Here is a 12,429-nt window from a genome sequence, read left to right as displayed (position 1 = left end):
ACGCCGAAGATCCGGGTTCGATTCCCGACATGGGTACAAAGTGTGAAGCCCATTTCTGGTGTCCCCTGCCGTGATATTGCTGGAATATTGCTAAAAAACATACTCACTCACTCTGGTAAGACCACGAAAGCTGTGTGTATTCAGACGATTTCAAGTCTTTCCATTGACTTACCAGAATTATGTGATGTAGCATGAGTTCGTTTTGATTATGACTCTTTGTTTGTCAGGACCCATGCTCTTGGGTTTCACCAAAATGGCAACCGTCAAAGATCTACTTCGGTTTTTATGTACTACACCAATCTGCTGATATGCCGTGATATAACTGAAATAGTGGTATTAAATCCAACACTCCTCAGTCGACAAGGTGTTGATGCTTGCTACTGCCACCTTTCCCACTGCCAGCCAATCTCTCTCACACACTCTCTCACACTCTCTCTCACTCTCTCTCTCACTCTCTCTCACTCTCTCTCTCTCACTCACTCTCACTCTTATTCTCTCTCTCTCTCACACACTCTCTCTCTCACTCTCTCACACTCCCTCTCACTCTCTCTCTCACTCACTCTCACTCTTATTCTCTCACTCTCTCTCACTCTCTCTCTCACTCACTCTCACTCTCTCACTCTCTCTCTCACTCACTCTCACTCTTATTCTCTCACATACTCTTTTTCACTCACTCTCCCTCACACACACTCTCTCACTCTCTCTCACTCATACACAATCTCTCTCAAACACCCACTCTCAGTCTCTCTACTCTCTCACTCTCTCTCACTCACACTCACTCTCTCTCTCTCTCACACACACTCCCTCTCTCTCACACACACTCACGCTTACTATCACTCTCTCACACTCACTCACGCTCACTATTATTCTCTCACATACTCATTTTCACTCACTCTCTCTCACTCTCTCTTACTCACACACAATCTCTCTCAAACACCCACATACAGTCTCTCTACTCTCTCTCACTCTCTCTCACTCACTCTCTCACACACACACTCACGCTTACTCTCACTCTCTCTCTCTCTCTCACTCTCTCTCACTCACTCTCACACACACACACACTCACGCTTACTCTCACTGTCTCACACACTCACTCTCACTCTCTCACACACAGTGTCTCTCACTCTCACTTTCACTCACGCTCTCTCTCTCTCTCTCTCGATCTCTCACCCTTGCTCTCTCTCACTCACTCTCACACACTCACACACACTCATGCTTACTCTCATTCTCTCACACACTCACTCTCTCACACTCTCTCTCACTCTCTCTCACTCACACACACTCTCTCTCACTCTCTCTCACACAAAATCTCTCTCAAACACTCATGCTCAGTCTCTCTACTCTCTCTCACTCTCTCTCACTCTCTCACACACTCTCTCACTCACTCTCACAACCTCGCACACACACACTCACGCTTACTCTCACTCTCTCACACACTCTCCCTCACTCTCTCACACTCTCTCTCACTCTCTGTCTCACTCACTCTCACTCACTCTCTCTCACACACACTCTCTCTCTTACTCTCTCACGCACTCTCTCACTCACTCTCACTCTCTCTCACTCACACACACTCTCTCTCACTCTCTCTCACTCACACAAAATCTCTCTCAAACACTCATGCTCAGTCTCTCTACTCTCTCTCACTCTCTCTCACTCCCTCACACACTCTCTCACACACTCTCTCACTCACTCTCACTCTCTCTCTCACACACACTCACGCTTACTCTCACTCTCTCACACACACTCTCTCTCACTCTCTCACACTCTCTCTCACTCTGTCTCACTCACTCTCTCTCTCTCACTCTCTCACGCACTCTCTCACACACTCTCTCACTCACTCTCACTCTCTCTCACACACACACACTCACGCTTACTCTCACTCTCACACATACACTCTCTCTCACTCTCACTCACACACAATCCTTCTCAAACACCCACACCCAGTCTCTACTCTCTCTCTCACTCACTCTCACTCTCTCTCATACACACACTCTCTCTCTCACTCACACACACACTCTCTCTCACACACTCTCTCTCACTCTCTCTCTCACAAACTCTCTCTCACTCTCTCTCTCTCACTCACATACACTCTCTCTCACTCACACACAATCTCTCTCACTCACTCACTCTCACTCACTCACTCTCACTCACTCTCTCTCACACACTCTCTCTCACTCGCTCACACACTCACTCTCACTCACTCACTCTCACTCACTCTCTCTCACACACTCTCTCTCACTCTCTCACACACTCACTCTCACTCTCCCTCACACACTCCCTCTTACTCTTTCTCACTCTCTCTCTCTCTCTCAGACACGATCAATCTCTCTCTCATTCTCTCACAGTCACGCTCACTCTCACTCTCACACTCTCTCTCACTCTGTAACAATCAACAACAATTAGTATTGAGTTTAATTCTACTGTCTTTGTAAAGTTAGGCAAACTAGCAATGCGTGCTTACCTTGACATAAATTGAGCTTTCACATACATCACCATGATGCCTTCACATCAGGAATTGCATCAGTGAAATGAGCACGCAATGCTATGTTGATACTTCATCAAGAGATTGGAGCCAGGATTCTATTCCTGGCGTCTGCTCAGCGGGTTTTCCTACCCCAATCGCATTGTATACCACTTTCATATTTATGATTACAAATACAAGCTGTGACATAATGTTTAATTAACAATAACTCCATTAACGTCTCCACGTTTCAGAACGAGAAGGGTTGAAGCGGCTTCTCGAATTAGAATAATGATTCTTGAAGCGTTAAGCTCGGTGTGTCTTGGCGATATACCAAGACGAGCCTATTGTGTGCAATGTGGCGAAAGGTTTCCGGCTTGTAAGTGTGGTTCCAGTCGCACATTCCTCCCATTTATAATCAGATGGATTATAGAAAGTATGCATGTTTGCAGCTAAAGCTTTATCGCGTGCTATCGGCATGCGGAGCAGGCGGTAAGATATATAGATTGTGTCACTGGATTGTGGGGCGGAGCGGTGGTAGGTGAGGTGGAGTAGATAACACTAGGTTGTGGAGTGGATGGTGGGATAAGTCGGGATGTAGCGGGCAATAGTTGAAGTGGATGGTGGGATAGGTCGGGATGTAGCGGGCAGTAGTTGAAGTGGGTGGTGGGATAAGTCGGGATGTAGCGGGCAGTAGTTGAAGTGGATGGTGGGATAGGTCGGGATGTAGCGGGCAGTAGTTGAAGTGGGTGGTGGGATAGGTCGGGATGTAGCGGGCAGTAGTTGGAGTGAGTGGTGGGATAAGTCGGGATGTAGCGGGCAGTAGTTGAAGTGGGTGTTGGGATAAGTCGGGATGTAGCGGGCAGTAGTTGAAGTGGGTGGTGGGATAAGTCGGGATGTAGCGGGCAGTAGTTGAAGTGGGTGGTGGGATAAGTCGGGATGTAGCGGGCAGTAGTTGGAGTGGATGGTGGGATAAGTCAGGATGTAGCGGGCAGTAGTTGGAGTGGGTGGTGGGATAAGTCGGGATGTAGCGGGCAATAGTTGGAGTTGGTGGTGGGATAAGTCGGGATGTAGCGGGCAATAGTTGGAGTGGATGGTGGGATAAGTCGGGATGTAGCGGGCAGTAGTTGAAGTGGGTGGTGGGATAAGTCGGGATGTAGCGGGCAGTAGTTGAAGTGGGTGGTGGGTTAAGTCGGGATGTAGCGGGCAGTAGTTGAAGTGGGTGGTGGGATAAGTCGGGATGTAGCGGGCAGTAGTTGGAGTGGATGGTGGGATAAGTCGGGATGTAGCGGGCAGTAGTTGGAGTGGATGGTGGGATAAGTCAGGACGTAGCGGGCAGTAGTTGGAGTGGGTGGTGGGATAAGTCGGGATGTAGCGGGCAATAGTTGGAGTTGGTGGTGGGATAAGTCGGGATGTAGCGGGCAGTAGTTGAAGTGGGTGGTGGGATAAGTCGGGATGTAGCGGGCAATAGTTGGAGTTGGTGGTGGGATAAGTCGGGATGTAGCGGGCAGTAGTTGAAGTGGGTGGTGGGATAAGTCGGGATGTAGCGGGCAATAGTTGGAGTTGGTGGTGGGATAAGTCGGGATGTAGCGGGCAATAGTTGGAGTGGATGGTGGGATAAGTCGGGATGTAGCGGGCAGTAGTTGAAGTGGGTGGTGGGATAAGTCGGGATGTAGCGGGCAGTAGTTGAAGTGGGTGGTGGGTTAAGTCGGGATGTAGCGGGCAGTAGTTGAAGTGGGTGTTGGGATAAGTCGGGATGTAGCGGGCAGTAGTTGGAGTGGATGGTGGGATAAGTCGGGATGTAGCGGGCAGTAGTTGGAGTGGATGGTGGGATAAGTCAGGATGTAGCGGGCAGTAGTTGGAGTGGGTGGTGGGATAAGTCGGGGTGTAGCGGGCAATAGTTGGAGTTGGTGGTGGGATAAGTCGGGATGTAGCGGGCAGTAGTTGAAGTGGGTGGTGGGATAAGTCGGGATGTAGCGGGCAGTAGTTGGAGTCAATGGTGGGATAAGTCGGGATGAAGCGGGCAGTAGTTTGAGTCAATGGTGGGATAAGTCTGGATGTAGCGGGCAGTAGTTGGAGTAGGTGGTGAGATAAGTCTGGATGTAGCGGGCAGTAGTTGGAGTCAATGGTGGGATAAGTCGGGATGTAGCGGGCAGTAGTTGGAGTAGGTGGTGAGATAAGTCTGGATGTAGCGGGCAGTAGTTGGAGTGGATGGTGGAATAAGTCGGGATGTAGCGGGCAGTAGTTGGAGTCAATGGTGGGATAAGTCGGGATGTAGCGGGCAGTAGTTGGAGTGGATGTGGGATAAGTCGGGATGTAGCGGGCAGTCGTTGGAGTGGGTTATGGGATAAGTCGGGATGTAGCGGGCAGTAGTTGGAGTCAATGGTGGGATAAGTCGGGATGTAGCGGGCAGTAGTTGGAGTGGATGGTGGAATAAGTCGGGATGTAGCGGGCAGTAGTTGGAGTCAATGGTGGAATAAGTCGGGATGTAGCGGGCAGTAGTTGGAGTTGGTGGTGGATGGATTTGGGAGTTGGTAAAAGAGGGCGGTTGCGATAGATGGAATTGAGTGGAGGATGGTGGGTAGTTCTATTCTGTGATTAGTTGCTGTGGCTTTAACTGTATATATTGGCCTCGGTTGTTAGAATGTTTAGTGTACAGCTGGGTTGATTTGCTGCTGAATTGTTGAACATTTAAGGACGTTAAGGAGGTGGAATGGGTGAATTAAGTGGCGGGTGGATAGATTTAGCGGGTAGTTAAATGAATTACGTGGTCAAATGTGTACTCCCACTTGTATCTTTGGGTCAAATTCCAATATCGAGTTCAACATATGAGTGGTAATTGTATTGTTTCTCTCTTTCTAGTTCATCCTGTAGTCTCTTAGATCGTGCGCTTCATAAATCTGTAATTACATTAACAGATAATGAAAGAACAACAGTATCACCATCTGCCTCAGTCCGTATCCAGAGACATTCAGTTGTGCAAAACCCCTTTTGATCGATGCTGGTTTACCTTCGGGGATCATTAAGACGCTGACCGTACAAAGCCCCGTAGCTAGGAACGCTGTTATGATACCCTCAGAAGCGTGGGTTGGAGGGAGGCTTCGGGCACAGTGCTTCGGTCAGATCACAGTGACCTAGACACGGGTCAACAAGCGACCAACAATTTAAGTGGGAATCGACTACTTCGTGTGCGACCCCAGACAAGAGGAGCTGGGCCCGAGGTTGACACAGCGGGGATTCGGGGGCAGAATAGGTCGCTTTGTGGCCACCTTAAGCGCCGACCAAACTGGGGCTCGGGTGGGCACAATGGCTGAATGTGTTTCACCGTGGCCCGGCGGCGCGGAGTCTAATGCTACCAATCCTAGTTTACGTAGCCAAGACTTATTCCAGCTATATGACAGCCGTCTGCAAGTATTCAAGTCTGGGCCAGACCATCCAGTGAATGGCATCATGATCATCAATCCAAGCAATTGGGAATCAATGACGTGCATCAACCAAGTCAGCGATCCCGTTAATCGTCTCTTACGAGAAGCATAGGTTGTTGACGACCTATTCTAACCCGGATGGTCACCATGGAATAGTCACGAAAAAGTCAATCGATAATCGATTACGGTTTCAGTATGTGTATGAAACTTTGTAACCAAAACAAATATGATTCGTCAGAAAATTAATACAGGATTTTGTAAAATGGTTATCTTCTAAGGAAACAAAGTAAGCGGTGCTCAATAGGTTTTTTTTCCAGGCGTGCCTCGATAAGGCAAGGAAATAGCTGAAAAGTGTGCCCTATTCTATATGAAACAATCTCACCTAAAGAATTTCTGTTTCTAAAAAGCATGACATATTCTGAAGATGATGATTACATTGTCACTACAATTTACTATAAAACGGCGACAGGCTAACACCTAATTATGTAGTAGTACCCTAATGGTACTAACAGCTGCAACGTGGGACCATATGACGAACATAGTTGTGTCTAAGGTCAAGGTATCCTTGTTTTTCATCTGGTGTCATGACTTGGTAAAGTCAGTAGGTGAGTGTTTGATGCAACAGTCGTCAATATCATAGCGGTCTGGCCATTATGGGGGCTTGGTCAGCAAAACCAGTGGTTGGTCCCATGAACAACGATCTACGCCGTCGGGTGCACTGAGACGAGCCAGATCATACCCATCAGCAATATGTACTACTCAAAATAAGATTTTGTTTGTTTGTTTGTTGTTTAACGCCGCACTCAGCAACATTCCAGCTATATGGCAGCGGTCTGTAAATAATCGAGTCTGGACCAGACAATCCAGTGATTAATATCATGTGCATCGATCCACGCAATTGGGATCAATGACATGCATCAACCAAGTCAGCGATTCTGACCACCCGATCCCGTTAGTCGCCTTTTGCGACAAGCATAGTCGCCTTTTACGGCAAGCATGGGTTGCTGAAGACCTATTCTACCCCGGAAACTTCACGGGTCCATCAAAATAAGAAGAAGACCCGATTCTCTGTTGTCATGGGCATGACAGATTAACAAGGATAATATGAAAAGAATAAGCTGTTTTTTAACTTCTTTGGAGTAGTATACTTGGCCTAACAGAACATAGGGTGTGATTAAGGTTTTGAAGGAACAGCTGTGAGAACAACAGAGCTAGGATTCAGCTCGCCCTCACTATACCCACAAATCACCTTTATATCCCGATAGGGTGCACGGGTGGGCCAGTCGTCTAAGGCGCCACGATTTGCTGTGCAGAGTTGCGTCCCTTGGGCACGCCAGAAACCTATGATTGTTGGTTCGAATCCCGGTTCGCCCCGATTATGTTTCTAGGTATGTCAGCACCATACCCGTGCTCGTGGGTTTCACCGAACTGGTAAACGTCTAAGACCTGCATCACTTCGAGTTTTCCTCTCACATTAAGCTGACACGCCGGGATTACTCCAGCTGTATGACGGCAGCTTGTAATTACTCGAGTTTGGATAAGGCAAACTAAGGAGGCGATGCCAATATCTGTGAGTGAGTGAGTGAGAGAATAGCGTTTTATTATTTAAGCAATATTCCAGGTTTGTCACGGCCACCTGTAACTAATTCAGCCAAAGAGCAGACAACGAGTAGTCGATTGCTTGAGAACCTACTTGATTTAACAACCTGTTTGTGACGTCAACTAGATTTAAGGGTGGCCTCGTAGTTGTGTCCTGAGCTCTGGATTCCAGTCTCACACTGTACAAAGCACTGTTCAATTGCCGGGTTCGAGTCTTATGTAATGTTTGTGAAATCCGCCCTTCACACGTCCTTAATAAAGGCATCTTCCCGAGGCAAGGGTTGGTTGGTTGGTTGGTTGTTTAACGCCGCACTCAGCAATGTTCCAGCTATATGACGGCGGTCTGTAAATAATCGAGTCTGGGCCAGACAATCCAGTGATTAATATCATGAGCATCGATCCACGCAATTTGGATCGATGACAGGGATCAACCAAGTCAGCGAGCCTGACCATCCGATCCCGTTAGTCGCCTTTTACGACAAGCATAGTCGCCTTTTACCGCAAGCAAGGGTTGCTGAAGACCTATTCTACCCCGGAACCGAGGCAAGGGAGTTAACTGACTCTAAAAGTTCAGTTTCCACCCTTGCCGAACTAGAATAGAATTTCTGGGTTCGATCGTACTGCTACCAGTACGATCGTTATGTCCCTTCTATGTCCCTCCTATTGATCAGTAAGATTCCACTTCTCATATCACAACACATTTCCCTCAAATAAAATGTCGTCGACCAGTGAAGACGATCTGATCGATAGCAAGAGCTGTATTGTAATAAAACGGTTCTTACTTCGCGAAGCGAATGAAAGTGAGCACCTTGATTAAAAACATGAAAAGATTTGAAAAATATCTGTTGACGCTAAGCTGTCGATATACATGCTTTGAAAATCCGGCAATCGACCGAAATCTGCACGGCAAGTTTATGAACCGGATGTTGATATCATTACGCGATTTTGATTGGACTATGCATAGACTTGTTAGTCCAGCCAAAATATAACTCCATAATTCCAGCCCAGTTCGACAAGGGTGGAAACTGGACTTTTATAGTACCTTGCCTCGGGAAGATGTAATAAAGGACAATGATCCAGTGTTTCGGGCCATTATAATCTACAGTCCGTTTGATTCCATCTGAGACCAATGAGTTGCTCACGAACTCAAAATCTAATAATTGCAACAAAACCAAAATGTGCACAGCGACATGAATTGGACAGACAAACTCTGATGGTTTGTCTCATAATTTTGGACACCCGAATAAAAAAATTGTTTAACAAACGATCATCATATTGTTGACATTTTTCGCCATCCCATACCAGGGAGGACCAGTTGCTCATAGAACAGCCAGGTGGGCGAGTTTCATGTGCGAAAGTGACGTTAGAAACGCCATTAAGACTCTGTATAAACAAAATATCTATGTCTCTCTCCGTACACTAAAAAAATATATGGAGACAAATCATTCTTTGACCATTTCAAAATATCAGTTAAGGAAATTGCTACACCAATTTGGTTTCCGTTACAAAAAAGTAGGCTCCGAAAATAGACATGCATTATGCGAGAGGACTGATATTGTTTGACTAAGGAACCATTTCTTACGCACAATACGAGAAAAACGTTACGAGGGTTATGAGCCCGTATACTTGGACGAAACGTGGGTAAACGCTTCCCATACCACAGGAACACAATGGTTCTCTAGACTTGAATCAAATTCTAGAACTCTCATTTGTCCAGTGCCTAGTCCTCCTTCAACAATATTGCCGAAAGAAAGGTTGAAGACTGGAAATGCCATTACCGCATGTCAAAAAGGCGTCAGGAAATGTTCATGGAGGTCGACGTGGCAAGTGTTTGTGGGGCATACTAACATGCTGTTTGCACATGCAGATGAGCGGATTGAAACCATACGAAACATTATGCAGTTTTAATGGCTGGGAACCCACTGACTTGTGATGGCCCCGTTACAATGAGGTACATTCACTGAAGTACGAGTCCCAGGGCTGGCGACCATAAAATGAAATCCGAGTCGAAACACAATAATATTTTCTTGCGTCATTCTTGCAACGTTAACTGACTGGGTCGATTTTCATTTACACTTGTGGAAAGAGTTTTCAGCCCGTTCAGAATCCCAGCGTATATAAAACCTTACCGGGATACACAAATGTCAATACTGACGATTTCACTGTCCAACGCGGAAGTCATTCCGAAATTATAGTTTATGCAAAAGAAATCATCACCAAAGAGAGTCTTTGTTGATAGGTATTACCATATTTTACCATCCTCACAAACAAACAGTTGTGTCGTCAGCCTCAACAAATTGCAATCAGCAAATCTATGAATCACATTTTACGTCAAATCGATAGCGGTAATAACTATGTCGATATTTTAACGCGATAATTAATACGTTGGTGTGACTCCATGCCAATCCATATTCACTGATGGCGGACCGTGGGTGGGTTTTTTCAATCGTCAGAAACAGTTCAACTTCCTCAGGTGTAAATTATGCAATTTTCTACCACTGTTTTCTCAGACAGAATCTATCAATCAGGCTATGGGTCTATTCATGTAAATACAACGTTGATTGACGTCGCAACGGCACGTCAATTCAAGCACCAAAAACCCGTGCTAGTGGTTGTATTTCTAGGACAATCACATTGAACGCCTTCCACCCGTCCTGTCAATATAATGTGTGGCTGTGCAACACAACACTAGTGGAGAGTCATAAAGAGATCTGATATTGTCTGTTTTTCTAGCCACTGGATAAATATATTTTGGTAGTAGCTCGTGTAATTGAATGTGTGGTTTGGACCTGCTGCGTGATGGATCGTTTGCAAGTTTCAACTTTGCCTTTTCCCAATCGGTCATGTTTTAATACGTCTGTCTCAAATGAGTGAAGTTTGGCGTTAGAAAGCAGCGGTTCGTAAAAAAACGTACAAACGTGTTCGTGATCAAAGGGAGACAATTTGTTCCTGATTCCTTGAATTTTCATGGTATCGGTGATCTAGCTCTAAGGAACGTGGTTTCTATTTCGGAAACTTACTTACTTTTACATACTAAAGCGATAGCTACTTCTGATTATCTGGTCGTAAAATATATTCTCTGAACAACGCTTCCACAGACTGTTTCAGTTATTTCAGATAATTTCGTGGATTTATTACAGACTTATATGACGTGAATATTTTATTCTCAAGGAAAAGGAGTGGGCACAAGTTTTTCCAACTTAGGTAGTCCTCTCTGAAACAATTTATATGATTAGCGTTATATAATATCTCAATTGAGACATGTACAAAAGACAGATGTAAACACCTTCTAGCGACCCTTGGCAGCTTGGGTTGTATACTCCCCAGGGAGTTGAGAATGATAACTGGAATGGATAAGGATCCTGGTAGATGAACAAATAAAACCGCATTTGAGCAGATACTAGTACCTGGATATCTGCGGTATATAACCGAGACAGTTAGGACTGTCTATTAAACCAATTCTAAATAAGACATAATTCAGCTGACATAGCGTAATTTTGTGAGCAAAATATTGTACCTCTTTAAACCACAGGACAAATATAAGGAGTACATTGAGTATGTGTTTTGGTGTTGATTTTACAAGAACTTAGAGTACTGGGTTCTCTTAATTGAGACTGACTAATTACTGACTACATAATTGTGTTCCACTGAATGGTGACGATCTATTTCGTCACACAGATATTACATCAACAGTATTTGGCAAAAGTTCACACAAGGAGGAAGGGGTTACATCGTTTTAATTTGATAAAATAAGCTGAGCTTACGATACTTTCTTCTTCTTTTTCAGGTATCTTAACCAGTTTCAAATGAGAGAGCATCTCGGGAGCATTTTTGATCAACCCGGTCACTACACGAGCTGTCACTGGAGTCTTTTGATAAAACAATTTCTGAACTATTCTTATCATACAATGTGGACACATTTACAGATGCAATAACAGAGATATCGATGCGGCTGTGAGACAGTTAACATCGTGTATTACCAAAGCTGCTGATGTTTGTGGTATGACGCAACATGAATCGTCATCACGACAAAGTGTGGATGCTGTGTGGCATGATAGTGACTGTAAAGGACTGTAACATGAAAAATATAATACCCTAAATATGTTTAGGATCACTGGTGACTTTAATTATCTTCCTGAATTTAGACGTTTGAGAAATATGTATAGATATTTATGTCGACAAAAGAAAAGTGATTATGAAGACAGTACTGTTATTAATCTTTTGTCGAATTCATCTATCTATTTTGGATTAATATTAAGAATATCATGTGTCAATGGATAATTCTATATCATCCATAATTACATATGAGTGTTTGACATATTTTCAAAATATATTGAATATTACTGATTTTGATGTTGATATTGATAATCTAAATAAGGCTGAAATGTTTATTTCAGAAAATTTTGATGCTGTTTGCAGCTCTTGTGATGGCTGCGATATTTTGAATAGTTATAGTACATATGATGAGGTTTTGAATGCTATAAATAATTTGAAAGATCCTGACGCAGTTCTTCCAGAAATGATTAAATGTTGTAAAGCTATTCTTATTCCATATTTAGTTGTGTTGTATAACACTCTATTGCAGAGTGGACAGTACCCGAGGATTGGGCTCGAGGTCTTCTGAAGCCACTTCATAAGACAGGGAGCAAAGCTGACGTTAACAATTATAGGGGTATTACCCTTAGTGATATATTTGGTAAAGTTTTTACATATATTTTGGACAAAAGACTAACTTTTTTGTGATATGTTTGAAAAGCTTCCAGAATCTCAAGCTTGCTTCCGGACTGGATATAGCACAGTTGATGATATTTTTGTTTTGCAGAGTTTGATTCAAAAGTACTTATCTAAGACAAATGGACGATTTTAATGTGTATTTGTTGATTTAAAAAAAGCATTTGATTGTGTTCATCGTAAACTGTTGTGGTATATTTTGTTAAGAAAAGG

The 12,429-nt window shown here is 44.4% G+C and overlaps 1 protein-coding gene across 1 annotated transcript; it reads right to left on the bottom strand.

Moving 5' to 3' along the window:
- Positions 1-3,022: 3,022 nt before the first annotated feature.
- LOC124146174 (mucin-2-like) lies at positions 3,023-9,667 on the bottom strand. Its single transcript, XM_048390093.1, has 2 exons — positions 9,615-9,667; positions 3,023-4,643 (listed from the first exon to the last, which is right to left on the bottom strand). The coding sequence occupies exons 1-2, from the start codon at positions 9,665-9,667 to the stop codon at positions 3,023-3,025; spliced, it is 1,674 nt and encodes a 557-aa protein (XP_048246050.1).
- Positions 9,668-12,429: the final 2,762 nt, after the last annotated feature.

Source organism: Haliotis rufescens, unplaced genomic scaffold (assembly GCF_023055435.1).
Source record: "Haliotis rufescens isolate VD_foot unplaced genomic scaffold, xgHalRufe1.0.p SCAF_82, whole genome shotgun sequence".
NCBI lineage: Eukaryota > Metazoa > Mollusca > Gastropoda > Lepetellida > Haliotidae > Haliotis > Haliotis rufescens.
Note: the sequence above shows the minus strand (reverse complement) of the source record. Positions and strands in the feature narration are given on the sequence as shown.

Excerpts from the sequence above, each read along its gene's own strand:
- LOC124146174 (XM_048390093.1), bottom strand. The coding sequence starts at position 9,667 with ATGACTTCCGCGTTGGACAGTGAAATCGTCAGTATTGACATTTGTGTA. Across the intron at positions 4,644-9,614 it reads ATTGACATTTGTGTATCCCG|ACTTATCTCACCACCTACTC; the intron begins GTAAGGTTTTAT and ends CGCTACATCCAG.